The 23,926-nt window shown below is 41.9% G+C and overlaps 1 protein-coding gene across 26 annotated transcripts in view; it reads left to right on the top strand.

The window, feature by feature from the left end:
• Nucleotides 1–23,926, top strand: part of KCNMA1 (potassium calcium-activated channel subfamily M alpha 1) — a 664,040-nt gene that overhangs the window by 489,549 nt on the left and 150,565 nt on the right. For all 26 annotated transcript variants that reach the window (XM_040976116.1, XM_040976108.1, XM_040976123.1 and 23 more), the window contains one exon: nt 16,824–16,933. In XM_040976116.1, the coding sequence (XP_040832050.1) occupies nt 16,824–16,933 (110 nt within the window). The remainder of the gene's footprint in view (nt 1–16,823; nt 16,934–23,926) is intronic.

Below are 23,926 nucleotides of genomic sequence, written 5' to 3'. Positions count from 1 at the left end.
TCTATCTATCTATCTATCTATCTATCTATCTTTATCTATCTGTCTATCTGCCTACGTATCCACCTACCCACCAACCTATGTGAAAGGCAGAAAGGGGGAAAGCGAGTGAATAGCAAGTGTGAGAGTGATCCCCTGTCTTATTCATGCTCCAAATGCCCACAGTAGCCACTGCCAGGCCAGGCTAAACACAGAAACGTGGAACTCCATTCATTTTCCTCACGTGGGTGTTAGGGACCTAGGAGGACCAAGATACATTACCTGAAACTTGGATTAGAAGCAAATACTGGGACTTGAACTGGCTGCTTAATGCATTGTACTGTGATGCCACTGACATCTTTTCTGTGCTGAATCTCATGATCTGTGATGAAACTCTCCCCGTTTATTGAGGTCATCGTTAACTTCATTGATCAGTGTTCAGAAGTTTTCCTTACAGTGATTCTGTGTGTTTTTTTCTGTTAGATGTATAGTTAAGTATCACATGTTTCTGAACTATTATAAATGATGTCATAAACATTAATTTCTCCTTGTTCATGGGTGGTATGTAGGATTACATATTATTTTTCTATTTTACAACTATATTGCATTGGCTAGTTCTCTAGATAATTTTGCAGAATGTTGAATAGGAGAAGAATATATGTGTTTATTTGATTCCCAGTCATAAGGGGGAATACATTCAACATTTCACCATTAAGTGTCATGTTAGTTGCAAACTTGTTATATATGCCTTTGTTTTGAAATGGAAGAAGTTCCTTTTTATTTCTAGTTTGGTGAGTTTTTTTTTGTTTGTTTTAATATCAATGAATGCTGAATTTTGCCAAGTCCTTATTCATCAATGTGTAGAAGATGGTTGTCTTGCTTGGGCCGGTAGCTTTGTTGACAGCAGAATAGAGCATCAACCGCCGTATGTTCTTGGGATTAAACCCCACTTGGCTATAGTGTGATTTTTGAATGATCTATTGGTGGATTTGATACTCTAATATGTTAGTGAAGGATTTTTTTCTATGTATTTATGTTTTGGAGGAAATATTATTCTGTATATATTTTTTATAATGTCTTTTTCTTATGTGAGTATTAGAACAAGATTGACATCAATAGGTGCATTGAAAAAATTACCCAATTCCTCTTATTATCTGCAAGAGATTATATATAGAATTGATATGATTTTCTCTTAAATGTTTGGGTAAATTCACTAGGGAAATCAGCTGGTCCTGGATTTCTTTTACTAAAGGTTTTTACATATGAATTTGAATTCTTAAATACTTAGAGGACTGTTCAGGTTATTTATTTAATCCTGAGTGAGTTGTAGCAATTCAAGGTTTCTGTGAAACTGGGCCCATTTACGTGAGCCGTTCCATTCTGTACACAGAGTCATTCACTGTAGTGCATGATTGAATTTTCAGTGTCTAAGGGATGTAGACATCACTCCTCTTTCATTTCTGATTTTATGATTTGTGTCCTTTCTTTGTTTATGTGTCACTCTTGCTAGATATGATTGTTGCCGATTTGCTTTGGTTTTGATATTTTCTTTTGTTTTCTTTCTACTTTCTTTGGATTTATTTCGCTCTTTTTTATATAACTTCTTGAGATGAAGTAGCTAAGGCTATTTATTTGAATTAATCCGTCATACAGATATTTAATGTTAAAATGTCTTTCCAGTCATTCCTTTAGCTGCATTTCACAAATTTTGGTAAGTTGGACTTTTTATTCAGTTATAGAAATATCCTCTTATTTTACTGGAGACCATAAACTACATAGAAGTACGATGCTTGGTTTCTAAATATTTGGAGATATTCCTTTTTATCTTTTGATTACTGATTTGTACTCTGTTTACGTTATGATTAAAGAGCCTACTTTGTGTGGTTTCAATTCTTTTTAATTTCCTAAGTTGCATTTTATAGCCCAGAGTGTCACCTCTGATCTGAGCGTAAGTAGCATGGGGGTTCAGCTGCTGCTGCTATATAGAGCATCCTATAAATTTCCATCAGACCTAGTTGGTTAATGGTGTTCAGTCCTTTACACTGTTGTTCAGTTTCCGTTTAGTACTTTGCTGTGCAGCTATGCACTAACTGTTACTGCTTATTGTCACTGTCAAGCCTTTTACTTTATCTCTCAGGCTTTTCTTTGTGTGTTTTGAAATCCTATTGTTAAGTATGAATACGTTTGGATTGTCATAGTTTTTTGATGAATTTAACATTTTAATTTTATTATCGTATATCAGACATCTTGAGAGAGAGAGAGAGAAGGAAGGGTGAAAGAAAGGAGGGACAAAGAAACAAGTGGAGGGAGGTGAGAGGGAGGGCAAGAGAGAGGAAATCAAAGATTTCTCCTGTTTTTCTGAGTCACAGGAAGCCCATTTTCTGTTTTCTAAGCCAGCATGAGAACAACTGGAGCTTTTCTTCTGTCCATGTTCTGTTGATCACATGCAGCTTTTGAACTGCCTTGGGAGAAAATGCTGCTGATTTGGTGGTGCTTCCGATTCTTGTCTTCTTCCTTAATTCACTGGTTACTTCTCAGTGTCTTGCAATAGCTCCTCCATGCATTCTTTTCAAGTCATGTGAGTCAACTCAGTTGGAGAGACAGAGCATTCTGTGCTTGCTGTGTCTTTTTAATTTAATTTAATTTTTATTGGAAAATCAGCTATACAGAGAGAAGGCGAGACAGAGAGAAAGATCCTCTGTCCATTGATTCACTCCCCAAGCAGCTGCAATGGCTGAAGCTGAGCCAATCCGAAGCCAGCAGCCCAGAGCCTCTTCCAGGTCTCCCACACAGGTGCAGAGTCCCGAGACCTTGGGCCACCCTCAGACTGCTTTCCCAGGCCACAAGCACGGAGCTACATGGGAAGCAGGGCTGCCAGGATTAGAACTGGTGCCCATATGGAATCCCGGTATGTGCAAGGCAAGAACCCTAGCTGCTAGGCTTCTGCACCGGGCCCAGCTGTGTCTTATCTGAATCAGAAACCCAGCTATTTCTTTAGAATCTGTGTTCTATGTTTTTCTTTCATGGTCAAGAATGTTGTACTGTCAGCATTGTGTCTTTCCAACATATCCAAGTAGTTGCTTTTTTGGGAGACAGATATGAGGTAGTCCTCCTTTTTAGAATTCAGCCAGCTACATTAAAGTGGCAACCAGCGCATCTCCTGGTAGAAGAGTGTTAGGTAACTGTTCCAACATCAGACTCATTTGGGTGATTTAGAGAGACTTTGGGACATCTGTAAAATGGCTCTGAGATCAATTTAGGTACCAACTGCCATGTTGGAAAAATAGCATGCAATAAAACCTTTCAACTGGGTGTAATTTTTGTAGTTTTTAATTATTAACTGCCACATGCATTTCACAGTAACAACAGGGATGCCATCCCATTGATTAGGGTTTCATGTTCAGAAAAATATGTGTCCCATCCTGGTAGCTGAAGTCTTTGTGCACTGGAAGATAGGATGTAGAATGGGAAGTGGATGGAGCTAACTGACATTTACAATGAGAGGTGACATTCCATCTCTTTCCCTGTATGTCATCAGCAGATTTCCTCCCCATCAAGAGATCAGCAAGTGTCGCTGCACCCACAGATCCTGGGATGCAAAAGCTCTTTGTTGGCCACAGGTGTCTGGGTTTATTGCTGGCACCATATTTATGCCATTGCTTTCAACTCATCAGCCCTTTTCCTAGCTTGTGAAAACATGGATGTCATTTCTTATTTCTGTTTGAGTTTGAGTTTGGAAATGAGAAGTCTGTTTCCTTCAGTGGTGAGATTTCGTTTTTCTTTTCCTAGTCTGTAGTGAGTAGAGAAGAGGAATATTTGGTGCTGCTTTCAGAACTGGGATTAGCTATTCTAGCCTGGTAGGAACTAGGGTTACTCACACAGAGACTTCCAGTGGCATTCCATTATCTACATATATTCATGGAACGCTGTGTTACAGAAGCTCGCTGCCCTAGTCCTTCTTGCCCTCATTTTTGAAGAGTGAGGGGAGTTGTGTGGTTTTTCAGTAGTAAGGGGAACAGGGCAGGATAGAAGGAGAGACTGATTTAGGACACAATTTGCTGTAAGACCTTTGATGAATTGCTCAGGCTCTCTCTGAGCTTCATCTTCACCTGCTGCACAAAATGGGAGAGTTTAAAGGACTGTTGGAAAGATTACCCAGTGTATGGAAGCACCTAACCCATGGTCCATAAATGCTTCATTTTGGAGTAGGTAGTAGGTACTATGAAGTATTCTTTGCCCCCCACCCCCCCCCCCCCCCCCCCCCCCCCACCCCCCACCCACCCCCCCCTTAATGAGACCGATCACAGCAGAAGATAGAGGTAGGACCCTGGTATCAAGCTTTCCTCTAGGGTAGAAAAAGGAATCCTTGCCTGTTATACTTAGAATTAAGTGCTGCCAAAACTTTTGAAAATGAGTTGTAGAAGGAGAGGTGTCCAGAATTTTTACCATTTATTTGCCTAGCAGAATACCTTTTCTAGGGCAGCCACAGCAAGGTTGTCACCAGCCTGCATGGCAGTAATTTCTCCAACCCTATCAGCCTGTCTTTCACTCACCACACAAGGGTTAGATGATTTTACCCGCAAGGATACTAGAGATCTAGGCATATCTACTGGCTTTTCCCCAGACCTCTGCTATGAGTGGAAATATGCTAATTCTTCTCTGAAAACCCATCCAACGAAATACACCTGTACCCAGGGATAGCCCGCAGTGGTGGTAACTGAGGGATGATAGCTGGAATGAGGTGTCTATGGAGAGCTCAGAGAAGGTAGTAGCCTCCAGGGTCCTGCCCAGTAGATTAAAATCTGCAATCAAACTTGAGCTTGCTCATGACCTGAGTGAGCCAGGGGATAGAGATATCCCCCTGCCCAAGCAGGATCATCACAAGTCCTACTGTCTCTTCTCATCTTAGACTGTCTGCAGGGAGAAGGCCAGCCTGATAGTTTTTGCTTCCTAAAAATGCTTGGGATCAGATGGAATATTTTGGGAAGCTACATGTGGGCGGGGGTAAGAAGAGGTTAAAGGATAAGTCCCCTTTTCCCAAGAGATATGTTCAGATAATAAGCACTCTTGAGCCCTAACCTCTTGCCTCTCATCGTGCAGATTAGCTGGAAGCTGAATTGGAAGAGTCAGTATGAGAACCAGGGCACTTTAATCAGTGCAACTTACAAGTGAGAGGTGACACTCCATCTCTTCAGGCATGGCAACTTAACTAATATATACAGTGCCTTTTACTACAAGTAGTTATAAAATGATTTGAGCAAGTATTAGCTCATTAGCATGTCCATCCTGTGGACATACAATTCAGATATCAACTAGAAAATCAGTTTAGAAGGCGAAGTTGGCAATATGAGTATACTTAATACTTTATGAAAAAATGGAATTAAAATGTAAGTTTATTTTGATGCAAAACCTTTTTGAAATCTATGCATACTTTTTCATAGTTAACAGTTTCCAGGATCCTGTTAAAGAACGTGGATTTTGAAATTCTTGCACTTCAAATAGGAATCTTTTCATTCAATTTTTCACAAACTTTTAGATGTATGCTCAAAAGGAGCAAAGCTGAGAGATAATAATACATGAGAAACACACTGAGGGTTGTGGGCAAGCATCCAGTCCAACACTCAGCAGCAGCTGATGCATTCTGGTCATCAGGGCCTTGCTGGTTCAGGGTTCCTTCAGAGGACTAACCTGGGCCATCCTGCGTCAGCAGTTATATCACACACACACACATACACACACACTTTAATTTGTTTGAAGGTCAGAGTTACAGAGAAGCAGAGGGGAGGAGAGACAAAGAGAGAGATCTGCTGTCCATTGGCTCACTTCCCAAATGGCCACAACTTCCAGAGTGAGGCCAGACTGAAGCCAGGAGATCCTTTCAGATCTGCGTGATGGATACAGAGGCCGAAGGACCTGGGCTGTCTTTCACTGCTTTCCCGGCCACATCCTACATCAGCATGAATGGGGCTGTCCAATCATGACTTGACCCTATTTTGTGAAATAACCAAATTCTCCAGTTACCCAGTTTCTTATCATTATCTCTATTCAGAGTTTACCTATTACCATTAGGAATCCATGGTGGATAGAGCAGATCTCCAGACAATACCACAGTCTTCTGGGAAAATCCATGGTGGGTAGAGCAAACCTCCAGAGAATACCACAGTCTTCTGGGGACAGATTTGAGCTGCTTAGTTGTGTTCCGATCCGAAAAAACATTTGATAATCAATGATGTTCCAGACTTTTGTAGCCTCAGCTAAGTGGGGAGTAATGAGTTTCAGGTCTGATGTCTAAGTGGTTTGTGTTTCTTTGAAGCGTAGAGGTCTCTGCATCATCACTATCATCTCAGTCATTTAATCTATATCAATATCGATATAGATAGATAGATAGATAGATAGATAGATAGATAGATAGATATCTGCCATTTGTAGAATGAATTCAGTGTACCTGCACCATCAGTGCTCTTAGTATCATGAAATCTCAGGAGCGCCTGGCTCATAGCAAGGAGCCCACAGTTGTTAACTGCTTGATCTCTGCCAAGCACACTGTGTGCATTTCATCCTGTCAGCTGCTTTCCTGGGAGTAGGAGCTGTCCTTGCCCTGATTTTACAGGTTAGGGGAGCAAAGCTTAGACATGTCAGACACCTTGGCCTAAGGGCACAGGAAGAAGCTTGAGTTGGAATCCAAAGCGATTGTGTGGTTAGTGGATTCCGTGCTCTGCTGCTCCAGATCACAGTTTTTTTTTCCTAATAAGGAAATAAACCCAGCTAAATACCCCAGCATTTTATAGGCTGTCAGTTAGTAATCTCTGGACCAAATGTCTTTTTGATGAGGCCTAAAATCCACTCCAGGAAGCCACAGAGGGGAATTTCTGAAATCGTCTCTAACTTCCTGTGAAAATATTCTCGAACTGGCAAGAGATTGTCCTGATAGCAATGAATACACAGTGAAGCCGGTGCCTCTGCCACTGATACCTGGCTCACAAGTAACCCATTTGGCTCCACAATCACTCTGATACCTAAAACCAGCAGAATTTATGCTCGAGGCTGAAATGGCTCTGTTCAGCTAGGAAGCAAAAGTTTATGACCGAACCCTTTGCTCTGAAATGAAATCTAGTTTCTTTGGCTCGACTTTATTAGGCCATATTGTACAGCGATAGGAAACATAAGTATCCAGAAGCTGCTGTCACGAAAACAGGCCTGCGTTGGCGAGCATTTCTGTCCTCACTCTCAACACTGTGGCCTCAAAATGGAAAGTTGAATAGGAATTAGGGATGCAAATCAGGACTATTTTCTGAAACCTTATTCTTAATTGAAGTAAATAGTCATGTCATTTCTCTAGCTACACAACCCCTATTCAAATGGAGACTGGGCTCTTACTGGGGGTCACTGGATCAATGGAGAGATTAAAGTCATTAGCACAGCAACCCAAACACTTGGATACCCATCTTGTGCCTCATCTGCAAGCTTGCTCTGTAAGGGGTTCCAATATTTTACAGTGCTTAATGTCGAAAACACTTCTTCATCAATAGCTCAAATCCTTTAGGTCCTTGTGGATTCTGATGATCTCTGGTCTTCAGAGTCCTGATAAGAAACAATGTGCTTCCTGTTCTTTGTCGTCTCGGAGAAGAGCTCCTTGCTGTTCAAGGTATGGCCTGTGTATGGGGAACATCAAGCAGTGTTGGGAGCTGGTTCAAAATGCAGAATCTTGGACCCCATCCCAAGAATACCACATCAGAAACTGAATTTTACCGAGCCCCCTGGGTTATGTATGATGCACATCAAAGTTTGGGGAACTCTGGAGTTTTATTAAGCAAGCCCTAGGATGCATCCACTGTTGAGACATTTTTATTTGTCAGCAGCAGTGAATATAGTAGAATTTTCACCACGTTGTCTGTAGTACTGAAAATTCTTCAAAAGCACAAATTAGCCTCTGTGTCTTCAGAAGCAAACACACAAGCCCCAGATTGATCCAGATGTGCTTTTCTGTTCATCTTCCAGTTTAAAACAAAAAAGATTAATGCCTCAGTTTTAGAAGTCATGAGGTTGCCAAATGGCTGGGCTCAGCCTCTTTTTCTGCTGACCTATTGTTTGACCTGGTGTTGGAATCTAAGAAGTAAAGGCACTGAGACTGTCTAGGGGAGTTTGGGCATGTGGAGAGGGCAACATGAGCATGAGTTCCAGAGAAGAGTGTCTTTTTTGCAAGACTAAAAGTAGGACTACTTGCTGGTAAGAAGGACTGCAAAAGCTCATTCCCTGTGATAAGACACCGGCGCCCTCCAAGCTACGGGATGTAGAATTTTGAAAATCGTAAGCCCACTTGCTAAGTGGCGCAAGATGTTCCCATGAATGAAAAAGTAAAAAAAAAATTTCCCAGAAAATATTGCTCATAAGAAGTTTTCTGGGAAGTATAAAAATGACCCAATTATATGTATTGCCTGTCATATCCGGAGAGTGAGGACTTCTTAGCATCCACAGGCAGAAATTAGTTTATTTCCTGCCTCAGCACCAAGTGCTGTGAAGCTATGCATGCATACTTACCATTAGATGACTGGACAAGTAGTGCCTGCTTATTTGCGTATGTGTGTCTGGTTTTGTCTTGTGTAAGTCAATTCTGCAAGCATGAACTGGGCTCCTCTTCTTCACAAGATCCAGGGCACTTTGTCCTAAAAGAGACAAAGGTGACTGAGGCAGCTCTTCCCTTCGGGAAGTTATAGTCTCATAATGGAATAGCTCAGGTGGCAGGAGCATCAGCTGCTCAGATGGGAGCTCCAGGTAGCTGCCACATTCCGAGCACTTAGTGTGTGCCAGAGACTGTCCTGAGCATTTCATCCTGGTCGTTGATTAGCTGGCTACCTGTGACCTCCCTAAAGTCCATTGTAGCTCCCTTATAGCAGTGGGAGGAGCACTTCCAGGGGGCAGAAGAAAGAAGAAGGGCCTCTGAAATGAGTTTGCACTGAACTGCAATTTACATGAAGGGCTGGATTTTCACCACTGAAAATAACCATGGAAAGAGATGTTTCTGACAGTATTCCCAAGGGGAACAAAGATACCAGGGTGGGAAACTGAGAGAGGTATTCCCCATCTCCATGAGCTGCCCTGTGCAATAAAGGATTCCGTGCCCGACTAGCACATTCGTTTGCAGATTTGCAGGGCACGTTAGCATATTAAGTACTCTAAGGATATTGTACTAAAAAAATAGCAGCATAAAATAAAAGAAACCAAATACAAAGCCCAATTTTACTTTATAAAATCCAGGAGTTCCCAAATTTGTTTCATTCATCCAAAAGATACTATTGAACTACTGATAATATTAGGATAGTTCATACAAGGAATGAAAAAAATAGAATAAAAATAAGTTTATTTTGGTGCGAAAACAGGCACTGGAAATTCAGATAAAAAATTATGGCCTATATTTTCATCTTCTTTGTTCCAGGTGACAGCTGATAGGGAATTTTCTCATGACTGCTTTGTGACATGTTAGTTGAGAGTGAGTCTATCTTTCTGCAACTATGGTTATTGATGGGAAGGAAGGGTTGTGAGATAGAGCTGTGCCATGTTGTTGACCAACACAACCTCAAATAGAGCCCACAGCCTGAGAATGGATGCTGGGTGCTGTTTGGTACCCATCTACCAGGAGTTGAGAGCAGACAACGAGTGTGAGTGCTTAGAAATATTTATAGCAATCTGATCCATTCATTTATGCTGATGGTAAGATGTCTGAACTTGTACTTTGCATGTCTTTTCATTTCCTTTTTTATTGTTTTATTTTTTCTTACCAGATTTTGCCTCGGTATGACTGTACAGAAGAATGACTATCAGAGCAGAGAAAAACCCAGGTCCCTTATGTCAGCTAGGGTGAAAAGGCTGCCTGGAAAAACCCTGCAGGCTGAGCCGAGCCGGGCCGAGCCGGGCTGAGCCGGGCCGAGCCGAGCCGGGCTGAGCCGGGCTGAGCTGTGCTGACCCAATGGAGGGCTGACAGGCATTTGTCCCAGAACATTGACTTCCTACTTACTCCCTGTACCCACACTAGAATTATCCTGAGTGGTATTTTAAGAACCTTGTTCTTGGAAGCGTAAGTGAAGATGTTCTTTACTACAGGACTGTAGAATTAGATTTCTGTTTGGACAGAGAACAGACCAATCTTAAAAAAAAAAAAAAGTTGTGACATACCTCAAATTTTCTGCCTTGTAGAGGGAAATGAGACACTAGAAAAACTTTATTGGAAAAAATATGAATTTTCTTCTAAATAGTTAAGACTCAAATAATTTATGAGTGTAATGTCTCTCTGAAAAGTTCATGAAAAATATGTTATAAAAAAATTTGAATGAATTTCAAAATTGTGTGCCTTCAAAATAAACTTACTGTTTGGTTCTGTTTTCCATGAGCACTTTAAAATCCCCTTATCACTATTCTTTTCGTAAGTTCTCATTCTAGTCTTTCCACTAACCTTTCCTTGACCTTCAGATCTTTCTGACTCTATGTATCTCCAGAAATGATACGGTACACGGCAGTAGAGTAGGAAAGATGCTTTGTATTTCATAGATTTGAATGTAATATGGTCTGTTAATCTCTCTCTAAACACCCATGTGGCTGATTTTTTTTTTTTTTTTGCTCTGTAATGCCTGATGGAAGAAATCTCATTTGATAGTCTGCAGCCCACTTGTCTGGGAGTATTTGGCTCAAGTCCACCCTGAAATGAATCTTCAAAGTTGTTTATTTATTTATCCATTCAGTGCTAAAGCAACCAGTTATCTGGCATTCCATCAAATCCCAAATAATTTGTTTTAATTGACATTGTGCTGAAGCCTTTGGAAAAATCTGCGATCTTTTTATCCTATTTGCACATTCTGGAAAATGTGATCTGAAATAGGCTATACTTGTGGAATGCCAAATTGTTATGGGGTTCCTGAAATCCAACACTGCCTCAGAAAAGGCATCCGACCTGAGTCCACATCCAACAAAGGCAGTGTTGGTAGACAAGTTGGCGCAGAGAAGAAATATGCTCTGAAAAGGTGCACTGCCATTCTCTTCTGCTTCTTTGCTTCAGTTTGAACTTTATCACTCCAGTCTGGAAAGCTGTGCAGGGAGGCAGGCCCCGGGCTGGCACCCATTTGGACCTCAGCCAGCAAGATTCAATAATTTTGCTTTCTAATTCTGTAAGTTGTGTTTAGGAGTTGTAACTATGCTGCAAATCCTTTAGGTTCAGAGAGGAATAGAGAAAGAAATAACTTCATGCACTTTGATGAAAACTGGGTCAGTCTGTAGACACTGGAGCATAGAACTAGAGAAGAAAATCTAGAAAATCCGATGATCAAGCCTTGCTGACATGGGGGGGGGGGTGCTCACTATCATTGTTTTCCTCAAGAAGTGAGAAGATGCTACCTTCGGTCAGCTTTTTCCCGGAAACAGAACGTGTTGTCAACAAACGACCCAACTCATTGTAGTAAGCAGCCCACACGCTCATCAGATTAGATCTCATTAATTCTGATTCCTTTTTTAATATTGTAGTCAAGGGCGAGATGCCGGTCAGTTCATGTCACTGCTCTCAGTTGTAGGCTGTTATGTCAGAAAGGACAGCAGCAATGTGTTATATAATTTATTGGCATAAATATTTGTTCAGATGTAGCTGGTTATTTCTTATTAAGCACGTCTGTGAATTAAAAATGTGGGTCCATAGAAGGAAAATATTCACTGAGAAGTCAAATAGACTTTTTTTTTTTTTATAAAATAGCATATGCAGTAAATAAATAACACATTCTCTACTACTCGTTTGGGCAATGTTAGTTTGTGTCTGTTACGACTCATCTCTTCTTATTGCAGCTATTAACATAATGGTCATTGGTTTTTTATAATTTCCTCTTAGCTCTTTGTTTTTGATGTGCATAATGTAACGTGCATTTGGATTAAAACAGGGTGCTTGTTTTCAATTAAATGAGGATTGGTGTATGAAAATCATCAGAATTATTTACATGACTCTTGAGGTGGGGATGGGCTTTTGCAGAATCATTTGGCTGTAATCGACAGAGTTATTCAGACTCTTTACGGGGAACAGAAATCGCAGTGGCTGTAACATACTCCAGCCAAGACCGTTGAATTTCCATCCCATTCACCGGGCTGTTAGCATCAGAGAAACACAGTTCCACTCCAATCAGGCGAGGCATAAAAAATAAAAGCCATCGTTACTGACCCACCATTAGTGACATACACAGAGCAGGGAGGTCGAAGGGGACCAAAGGAGTGTATGTGACGTGCCTTGGGGACACAGCTGTGCTTTCCAGCTGGAAGGCACATCTGATAGTGGAGCTGTCTGTGGAATGGTGGATAACCATGTGCTTGGGAGGCTAAACCAGGCTGGCTGAGAAATAAGATGATGGACAGTGGGAAAATAAGAGCCTGAGAGGTGTAGACAAAGTAGCCCAATGGTCAATTCCCTTTCCTCACAGACAGTGCGGTGAACGTTTGATTAATACGGACCCAGAGCACGTGACCTGCTCATCTTCACTAGGTGCTGCTCTGGAGCAGCCAGGGTTTGACATGACAGCCAGAGGATAAATTGCTGCCTCAGGAAACTCTTTGCCTTTGACTGATGGCTGAATGGCTGGCTGGCAAATGGATTTTGGCATCTTTCCCTAAGTCATTTTGGTCCCATTCCTTCATTTTTTTTTGTTGTTGTTGTTAATGCCGGGAAGTGTGTCTTCACGTTGTAGTTAAAAATATGTTGACAACACAAATATGGGGAACAGTGTGTTCTATTTTGGGGAAGACGTTGCAGGCTGCGATGGTCCCATTTATATCACTGAAACAAGACTGATATGGTTTGAGAGATGGCATGAATTACCCTGGCAGCAGAAAACAGAATCAGAGCTGAATCCTACTCACCTTCCTCACAGTCTAGGGCTCCAGGGCCTGAGCGCTTGAGTCCTTAGGGAGCTTCTGTTCTGATATTACCAGGCATTTTGCATAATAAATCTTCCCTTTCTCCCAAATTCCCCTAGACTGTGCAACTGCAACTCCCCCTAGACACCTATCCTGTCACCTCTAGCCAGAATGATCGAGGTGGGGGTTAAGAACATGAACTCAGAATCCTGCTTGTTCCACTGGTTGGTTTGGTAACCTTCAATACGTCACTGAACCTCTGTGAGCCTCGCTTTTGCCATCTGTAGGAGGGAACTCTGACAATGAGTAACCCCAGCATGCTTTCTTCATTGTGACTTTTTTCCCCCCCAAGGTTAATTGTAAGATTTTAAAATGTGGCATATTATATGCTGATGTTTGTTTTTCTAAGAGTACCTTCATAAAGTGTTGGAGGAATGTGTACTTGTGTTTGTGCTTTTTCAAAGTAAGTCGATGATGTTATACTGGAGGCTCAGAAACCTTGGTAGCAGGTAAAAATGGAAGCCCTTGCATGGGTATGAAGGCTCAAGTCCTGCGCCTGAGTGTGTGGTGCACTTCAGTGTCCTGGCATTGGCTTTAGCTCCTGGTACTCTGGTACAGCCTGTCACCCTTGCCCTAAGGATTAGCTCTTCTCAGTCTTCATCATAATGGTTGATTCTGCTGCTCTTGTATTTTCTTTTAACATTATTTGTATTTCATTGTTTTAAGATCCAGTTCTATGGGCTCTGGGATTTCTCTCCCCCTTCCCCACACTGATTTCCCCTATATTATTACAATATTATAGTTCTTAATAAGCAGTCATAAGTCCATCATTCTATTTAAGTGTATCCTGATATTGTAGGTATAGGCAATAGCAGACAATCAAGCATTCTGTTGTCAAGATTGACTTGTTTCATTAGGTGTTCATCTTGGATTTGGAAGTGGAAATGAATTGTAACTTTACAACTCGATATGATAGTCTCTGCTACAAGTTACTATACATCTAATTAAATGAAAATCCATACAAAATCAACAACAGGAAGAAAAATAGAAAATTTACAACAACATGAATTTAAATAGCATGCTACTGAATGACCAATGTGTTGCTGAGAAAGAAAATTAAAAACCTGCTTGAAGTAAATTTTGTAGCAAAATACATAACACATACCCATCTTAACTGTTTTTCTGTGATAGTAGGGTCATGCACATGGCTATGTGACCTGCACTGCCCTTTCTCTCCAAAATTGTTTTAATCACAAGAAGTGACATCTTAACAGCCATTAAACGGTAACTACCCATTTTTCTCCTCAACCCTTGCTAGCCACCATTTTCTCTTGTTTTTGGGAATTTGACTTCTCTAGTAACTTCACACAAGAAGAGTCTTAAAAGTATTGTCACATTGTGATTTAGTTATTTCATGTGGCATAATGTCATCAGGGTTTAGCCATGCTGTAGTAGGTGTCTGAATATTCTTCCTTTTTAAGGCTGAACTAACATTCCCTTGCTTGTATACACCACACTTTTCTCAGCCTTTTTTCTTGTGTATGTTAACACTTTGACTGTTATAAATGATGCTGCTGTAAGCATGAATAGACATGTGGTTCTTTAGGTCCTTGTTTCTGATTCTTTTGTTTGTATTCCAGGAGCAGAATTGCTGATAATATAGTAACTCAATTTTTAACTTTTTAAGGAACCACCAACAGCTGTCCTGATTTACATTCCCACCAATTGCTTATGTCTTTTTGAAAAAGAGTTATTATAACTTGGTTATTTATTCTATCCTTTGTATGTGTGTGATTCCTTTATCAGAAACCTCAGACACATTGACTATCCACCTGGCAACAGTATTAAAGATAGAGAAATCTGAAAGAGTGATGACAGTGAATTTAAACCACTCAGTATTTTATGCAGTTGATTCAGTGCTACTGTACACAGTGTGTCGATAGCATCTGAGAATCTACATATGGAGATAGAAGAGGCATTTTGCCTTACAGGATGTTCTATACATTTTTCAAGTTAACTTGGCTGTCTTAGTTCCCAAGCATTTCTAGTTAGCTACAAAAGAAAACTTGCAGGAAAAGAGATGTGGAAAAAATCCATAAAAGTCAGCTCTATCTGTGAGATGTCTTAGTTAGATCCGATGCTTTTTTCTAGCATAGAGAAAAATATGGGAAAATGAATGCCAGTTTAAAATAAGACTTAATTACCAACTAGGACAATTCCTAAGATACAATATAGACTGAAAAAGATTTACTGAATGAATGGATTAGGGAGACAATTTTCTCTGAATTAAAAAAATTAACAAATCTAACTAATCTGATCCTATATATTTCAATGTTTAGTGACTAGCCTCCAGTACACTTTGGTGCAAAAAATAACTGCACTAAAGCTTAGAGACATGGAAATACCAATCATAACTCACATTAATATCCTAGTAATTGAGGACTAACACAGATAAAATCAGTCATAAAGATGAGGGTTCAAGGGTGGGCATTTGGTAGGGTGGTTAAGATGGAGTTTAGGATACCTGGCACCCCACATTCAAGTGCCTGAGTACAAGTGTCAGCTCTGCTCCTGGTCTGAGCTTCCTGCCAGGGCACACCCTGGGAAGCAGCAGAGTGTGGCTCAAGTACTTGAGTTCCTGCCACTGACGTGGGACGTGTGGATGGGTGCTAGGCTCTCAGCTTTAGCCTGACCTAATTGTGCCTGGCAAGGGTTTTTGTGGAGTGAATCAGAAGATGGAGGATCTCTCTGTGTCTGTTTCCTTCTCTCTGTTTTTCTAATAAATAAAAGCAATTAATTTCCCGTTTTTTATTATTTTTGAAAGTCAATGGTAATATATAAGTTACAAGTACTTTATAAAGCAAACGTTTCTGATGAAAAAATAGAATTCTTCCACTTCTGGAATACTACAAATATTTTCCTACTAAACCTATAGTATAAGATTTATAATTAGCAATATCTCATATAAATGAATGGTATCCTGTTCATGTATAAAACAAATGAAGGTAATATTGTTCCCCAAATATGCTATATTTCAAAAATTTTAATAATGTAGACTAGACTTTCTTCGAACTACTTAGAATCAGTGACCTTTACTTATAAGTCCAGAATAGCTTTTATTTGAAAATATTGAGATTTGGGGAAATTAAACCATTTATGCTTTGCTAGACACATTGGAGTTAAAATGCTAAAAAAAAAAAGTTGTATTTGTTTATTTGAAAATCACAGTTACAGAGAGGAAGGAAGAGGCAGAGAGAGCTCATCTGTCTGCTGGTTTACTCTAGGACGTCACATAGGCCAGTGCTAGGCTAGGCTGAAGCCACAAGGGAGAGTTTCATCCAGGCATGTTATGTGGGTGGCACAGACCATCTTCTACTGCTTTTCCCAGGCCATTAGCAGAGAGCTTCATTGGACATATGCTTCAAAGCTTTGTGGAATTAAAGATAACATTGATTTTCCTTAAACTCTTTGAAGATCGCTTGCAGATTGGTGTTGTGCCTTTTCTCTCGATTTCCAGGTCTGTTTTGAATCCAGGGATAGCATTTCTGGTACTGGTTGACTGACTGATGGACCACAGGCAAGATGACTTTTTAATTTAAGATCATCAAAAAGGGATTCTGCGGAGCCACTTTCTGATGACTGGGTGGCTTCCTCCCCTCCTTGGCTTGCTTGCTTTTCCAACTAAGCGGCTACAGCCTGGAGGAAGCTGGAGGACATACACCTGCCTTTCTATGAGGAACCTGTGGTGTCCTTAAGCTCCGAGAGTCCTTAAGAGGGACTAGGCTTCCAGGCTCTGAATTGAGTGTATGGCAAACTCTCTTGGGAGAGGAGTGCTGTAGTTATGTTCCTAGGTGCTGAAGACACTGTCATCTGATGAGCTCCTTCATTTGCTTGCCTGAACATGTAATTAAAAAAAAAAATCTATTGTATTCTGGTGTATTTTAAACCCTTCTCTTGCCTTCTTCTCTTAGATTGAGGAAGATACATGGCAGAAATACTACTTGGAAGGAGTCTCAAATGAAATGTACACAGAATATCTCTCCAGTGCCTTCGTGGGTCTGTCCTTCCCTACTGTTTGTGAGTAAGTGACTGTTAACTAGACTCCTTACTTCCCAAGGATACTGAAGGTGCCCCTTGCAAGAAAACTACCCCCTTCTTCCCAACACAGTTGGGGTACCAGGAAATTACTAAAGGCATCCTGTGTGTTTCACTCTCTGCTGGGGGCAGGAAGGCAAGGTATTAGTCTTTCCCTCCAGGCCAGAGAGTCTTGGATGTGGACCCTTGTTTGTAATAACATGACTGTGTGTCTTCAGTTATGCTCCTGTGATGTGGACACCTGTATGGAGAATGGCATGAGTTCATGTCTCTAATAGGGGAACAAAAAATCCTGCAGTATCAAATCTATATATTTTTAAGATTTATTTGTTTATTTACTTGAAAGCCAGAATTAGGGAGAGAGGGAGAGAGAAAGAAAGAGAGACGTCTTCCATCGGCTGGCTGGCTTCTCAGATGGCTGCAACAGCCAGAGCTGAGCTGGCCTGAAGCTGGGATTCAGGGGCTTTTTATGGGTGTCTCACATAGCTGCAGGGACCCAACAGGCTGTACTGTAAGATTTCTCCTTCTTTGGGCCATCTTCTGAAGCTTTCCCAGACAATAAGCAAGGAGCTGGATTGGAAGTGGAGCCTCTGGGACATGAACCAGTGCCCATATGGGATGCTGGCACTGCAGTCAGTAGGTTAGCTTGCTAAGGCCACTGTGCTGGCCCCATAACCAAATCTTTTTAATTTGAATCTGTCTTGCGTTGAATTCACATCGTAGAAACATCAGTAAGCTACTGGAATGAACTCACTCAGGCTGTTTCCACGTTTTTCTGAGGACCTGTGGATCCAAACAGAGAAGACCTAAAAACATCCTTAGCAATCTCATCCCATGTGGACAATTGCCGCGGTGTCATAGTCACAGGGATTAGCATCTCCTAACTGGCTCGACAGGTTGGATGGGAGCAAGGGGCAGCCACACCTGCTGTGGCCCCTCCCAGAAGAACAGGTGATCCCTGATGAAGATGATCTCAGGAGCTCCAGGTGTCATGCCTGCCAGCTTGACCATGGCAGTGTCTGATTCCCGGCTTAGAGTCCCAGATGATGGGTTTCTTCCTTCTACTAAAATGCAAGCTTCCTGTAGATGGTGAAACATAAAGCCCAGTCCATTGACACCTTAACAAAAGATCTGATAAATGCTGTCTCACTGATAAAAATTAGAAAGAAATGAAAAGATGGAGAAATCTGAGAACCTATTTGAGGAAGAAAAGCCATTCCCTCTGCTCCCTGCTTGCTTACAGACAAAATCCACCTTCTGGAAAGTAAGGTCTAAAGGTGGTGAGAAGTAAGTGTGTGCCCTTTAAGTAAAACGGAGGCTGCTCCTGAGGGCTCTGGCTCTCCTGTTTCACTATGTCCTGTTCTGTAGGTGGCAGGGAAGGAGGGAACCAAGGGCTTTGCCCCTTTTTGTTTACCTAGAGATCTTGTCAGTGAACACGGCAGGTGCACTCTGCCAGTCCCTGGGCCCAGACCCTCAGCAACAGAAAATGGTTTGGCTGTTTACTAAAATTTCTCACCGTTTCTCTAAGCATAAGTTTAAATGCTAAATGGACTGGAAAAGTGAATAGGTAATTGATTTGGAAGGAGTTATTTTCTGAAAATGGATGCCCTGTTGTCACTCCCATACTTTTCTTCTTTGAAAGCGATTTCTCCTGCCAGGGAAAGAAGTTAACTGTGCAAAGCCTTGGGTCTTGGAACATTGAGGCTGTCCTGTAAGATTTCTTTTTTGGCACCTGGCCTGGCTAGGGCAGAAAGGCCCAGAGAAATCAGAGATTAAAACAGAAGCTGGCTCTGTGAAGCATGTAGTTGAGGTCTTCTGTGTCTGATGTGGGAGTAGGTCTGAGTCCAGTGCCAGCGTAGGAGGTGTCCTAGGCATCAACAGAGGGTGGTGAACTCCTGCCTCCACCAACTCCAGTCCTCAGGCATTGAATTTCCCTGGGATGTCTTACAGTTCTATCCAATATGACTATGCCTTCTAAAGTCCCCTGGCTCTTCCTGTTTTCTGTCTTATTCTATGGCTGGGATCCAAGTGAGTTCATTTCAAGACTGCCCAGAAGGGTTAGAACTGTTCCCAGCAGAGGCTGTGACTGAGAATACTTAGAGGGTTGACCTATAGTATTTGATTTCTTAAAATTTAACTACTAATATTTTAAAAGTAAATGTATTTCACATACAAGCTAGACTCCTGGGCCCCTTGAAAGCTATGATGTGACCACACAAAGCCTGCCTTTCTGCAAGGTGCTCATTGGCTCTGGTTTAACATAGCCAAGGGGGTCAGAACCATTCTTCCACTTCCTGCTTATCTTAAATCAGGCCAGATTTGAATCTGCAGCCCAGGCTTGGCCCATGGACCTGCAAGGTTGCCAACATTGGCCAGTGACAGTGTGAAACTTCGCTGCCTTCAGGCACGAGGGGCTGTTTTGACAATTTTACTTGATCAGTTTATATAATTTAGAACATGTCCCAAGGAGGAGAAAGGCCTTCAGACCTGATTTATCAGAGAATTTAGCATTAGTTCAGTAAAGCTTTTGGAGTCATTAAAAAAAAAAAAAGACAGCCCAAGTTCTGGTGTGAGTGAGCATGTGTTAGATTCTGTGCTATTATTCGTTTAATACAATGATACAGCTGAGGTAGAAATAATCAATAAAGAAAGGACATTTAATGAGATTTAGGAACATCCCAAAACATTGAAGCTCTCCTCAAGCATTTGATTATCTGGGGGCTTAATTATCTGTGTTTTCTACTTTAAATTAAAGAAAAGCCATAACTCAAAGTTACCAGCAGCTTAATGATAACACTCTTCAATTCAGGTTAATTAAAGCACAGCCGTAATTGGAGTGTAGTGTTGTATATCACCGGGCTGGCGCATAAGTATTTCCATTACAGTAAGAATTGGCTATTCCATTTTAAGATGACATAAAGGACGCCAAAATATATTTTATGCTGGTTCATAGAGAAGAAAAAAGAATTGAGGAATATTCTGGGCATAATAAAGTACAGATAAAATATACAGATTTTCAGAGCAGTTTCTGTAATTATGTGCTGCACCAAAACAATATGCAACCATAATGTCTTAAAGCACACAGAGAAATAAATGTGCCCTTCCCCTGGGCGAATGTCTCCTTGTAGGGTAGGGTCTCCACACAGGAGAGCTGGGAGTCCTCCCCAAAGCTAAGAGTCATTCTATGAAAAGGTAAGAGCACGGCATGCATGGGTGAAATTCAAGGTCATCTCCCAAGAGAACAGGAAGTAAGTAGAAGAGAAGCAGGAGGCTCAGGAACCCCAGCCTTCCACCCAGTGCTAGCTCCTAAAAAATTCTCAGCCAAGAGGTAATCCTTGTTATCCAGCATGAGACTGCTTCTCTATTTTGTACCTTTGCATTTTGGTTACACTGTGTGTGCAAACAAAAACGCAAAATTGCATCTAATATTATATCTGTATTTTCTCATTTATCCTCACCAGTCCCCAAATATCCATATCAATATCTCCATTTTGTAAACACAGACATGGGGACCCAGAGGACATAGGGGTCCTTCCAAAGCCACCTGCCAGACAAGTCTCCCAGCCAGACTTTCATCATGTGGCCTTATATGAGGGAGAATGATTTGGAGTGGGTGCTGGTTGAAGGCTGCCTAGTTAAGGGCTTCATCAGGGACTTGTTAACTATGGTGGTTTCTAGGCTGTATCTCCAGATGTTGATGTTTGGGGGCAAGGCCTGAAGGCTGGGAACCTCTCCCTTACCCAGCCTTTCACCCCACATGCTAGAATATATAACCACTCAATCTCACTTTGGGGTCAGTCATTGGAATACTTCTTCCCAATATTAACCTGAATCATTGTCAAATCATGGGTGGGATCCCCTCACGAAGCCAGTGTGCAGATGGGGGCATTTGTGGGGGAATTGTCTCTTCATTCCTTCATGTGGGGACTCTGCAGTCTCCAGGCACAGAGAAAGTAAGTATGTTCTTTGCCATGCCGGGCAGATCCCTGGCTAATCCTTACCCATACAGAGAAAAGACATGGCAGGGGGCCAGGGGCTTTGTGTGAGGAATTAGAAAAGCAACCTCTGTTGGTGATGGCAGGTAGGCACCAGCTGCTGAGAAGTTCAGGGCAAACAAGTGCAGCCCATCTCCTAGGTTGGAGATCATGGTCAGTGTATTCTGCACCATCCCTGGCCTCCTGTAGGATGCTCTGTTCAAGAACCAGCAGCTTTGGGCAGCTGCCTTTGGCCCCTGGGTCTTGTGGGACAGAACAACGAAGACAAAAGAGTTTTGGGGCACGAAGGGAAAGACAGTGCCATCCCTGTGTTCTCTATACTGGCAGACGACTCCCCACCATTCCTCAGGGAACAGCAGGTGTCCAGCGCCAAGCTGGCAGGAAGCTAAAAGCCTACAGTGGGATGCAGTGGGATGTTTGCATTGTGAGCTGTGGACGTACAGCTGGGGTCTGTTCCCCAGATTGTCCACTTGCAGTCTATGTGATTTGGGGTCAAAATATTACCAACTGCCCAACCTTGGACTTGGTTCTTACCCTCCATTGCCCCACCTCTGAATTAAGGAGCTATTTTTGTATCAGAACAAATTAACAAACCTTTCTCCCTTCTACCTTTGTTGCCACCACTCTCCCTCTCAACCTAAGATAACAGAAACACCTAGAAAGAAGAACATTGTATCATTTCCAAATTCTGTTTGGTCTTCCTCTTCAGTAAATTCTCAGTTGGTCAATCACCAATTGACCAGCTGTTTGATAAACTTGGAATGTTTATACTCTATGGGCAACGTTGGTACTGGTTTTTTTTAAAACATTTATTTATTGGAAAGTCAGATATACAGAGAAGAGGAGAGACAGAGAGGAAGATCTTCCATCTGATGATTCACTCCCCAAGTGACCACAATGGCTGATGCTATGCCGATCCGAAGCCAGGATCCAAGAACTTCTTCCAGGTATCCCATACGGGTGCAGGGCCCCAAAGCATTGGGCTGTCCTCGAATGCTTTCCCAGGCCAGCAGGGAGCTGGATGGGAAGTGGAGCTGTCAGAATTAGAACTGGTGCCCATATGGGATCCCGGCGTGTTCAAGGCAAGGACTTTAGCTGTTAGGCCACTCTGTCGGGCCCCGTTGGTACTGTTTAAGAGGAAATAGATTGGATCAGTTTTATACACATGGACAGAATAGTAAACATGAATCTAAGTGTTTTTTAGATTTATTGATTTGAAAGGCAGAGTGACAGTGAGAGGGAAAGATTTCATACAATGGTTCACACTCTAATCCCTCACAAGAACTGGGGCTGGCTAGACCAGGCCAAGGCCAAGAACGCCATCAGAAGGAACCCGGATACTTGAGCCATCTTCCACTGCCTTCCAAGTGCATTCACAGGATGCTCTGTTGGAAGTGGAGAAGCCAGGACTTGATCTCAGGCTCTCTCATGTGGAAGATGGGCACCTCAAGCTTCAGCTTCCCTGCTGTCCACAACTCCCACTCCTACAAATAGCTTCAATGCCAAATGGAAGACTGTTTTCCTGAGGCAGTGGCTTTCCAAGTTTGATGTGTGGTTAAGAAAGTAAAACTCATTTCCTGGGAGACATAGTACACACTGCTAAGTCAGTGGTGCTTTTATTGTGAGAACTCCTGGAAATGAGAATGTGCTTCCCTGCACCCAGGCTCTAGGAAAGGGAGGGTGGGAGTCATCGAGGAGGGGCTGGCAGAAACCACAGGTTCAGTGGCCGAGCTGCCACAAGAACACTCTGTTCCCGGTTCTGAACCTCACAGCGAGCCCATTAGTCAGTCAATTCATCACTTGCAAAATATAAAAGCTTAATTGCATCAAGTTTTACGGCTCAGAGGGGATTAGGACAAAAAAATGTATTTAAAATATGGTATGTCTCTGTCCCTCTGCAGTTGATGAAGCAGTTAAAATTCAGATGTGGTGGGGGAGTACTTAGTGCCTGGGGAACACCAACTCTGTCTTCCTCATCTGTGCTGAAGGGCAGGCGCTCTGTCCACAAGTCCAGGTGCAAGTCTAGATGCCTCCATGCTGGTTTAAGACAACATGAGTGGTGGGGCTCCTGTGTCCTTTCAAACTTCTTATTGTGTCAGTGCCCCTAAAACTCAAACAATCTCGCTGACATCCCATGGTCTAAATTTCGTTCAAAGGCTTCTTCTGAAAGATCTATGTAAGTTAATCTTGCTCAGTGAACCATAGCTAGTTTGGTATGAGTTCCGTGAAATCTTTTTTTTTTTTTTTTAAAGAAAAAGAGATCTGAATCTGAGCAGAAACCCGCCCCCCCTCCCCCCAGCAAGTGGCTCTGTGGCAGATTGCTCTACCACTGTTGCAGAAAGGAGCCTTTCAAGAGAATTTACAGAGAGGCTCAAAACTTGTCTTGAAAAATAAAATGTTCCCTGCTAGAACTCAGTATTCATGTACTTATTTGTGGAGTATTTTAATTCAGACTAAACATATATGAGCAGAGATGTGAGTACAATATTAATGAGTATTTCTACTTTTGGTAACCTGTAAGCCTTTTCCTTAGTGAATGAACTCACCAACCAGAGAAGATCAGCTGAAATTCTTACTGGCAGGCTGCAGAGGCAATGGAGGGCATGTTGAGCCCTCTAGGGGGTCAAGGAGGGGTGACATTTGGAATTGGGATGGTTGCTAGCACTGCGACTCAACACTGGGCAGGCACAACAAGCATTTCATGTTTGTGATTCATAATAATAATAGGAATGTCTAAAAATACACTCGTTTGCACATTTGTCCACATTAAGGGATGCAGTAATGAGTTTTGAAGTCAGGTGTCTCATGTACTGGTGGAAAGTGTGTGTCTGTTTGATGGGGGTGTCCTCAAGCCCTCCCACTCCACCCTTATCACAGCCATTGGGAAATGAAATCTTAACAAGATCCTCATGAACATTTTAAATCACTGCCATTTTCTCGGTGCTGAGTCTTGCAAGTCCTGAGGTTTCCCATTTTAAGTAAAT

This window comes from Ochotona curzoniae, unplaced genomic scaffold (assembly GCF_017591425.1).
Source record: "Ochotona curzoniae isolate NIBS_2020 unplaced genomic scaffold, NIBS_Ocur_1.0 contig_2692, whole genome shotgun sequence".
Taxonomy (NCBI): domain Eukaryota; kingdom Metazoa; phylum Chordata; class Mammalia; order Lagomorpha; family Ochotonidae; genus Ochotona; species Ochotona curzoniae.
This window is presented reverse-complemented; position numbering and strand designations above follow the sequence as displayed.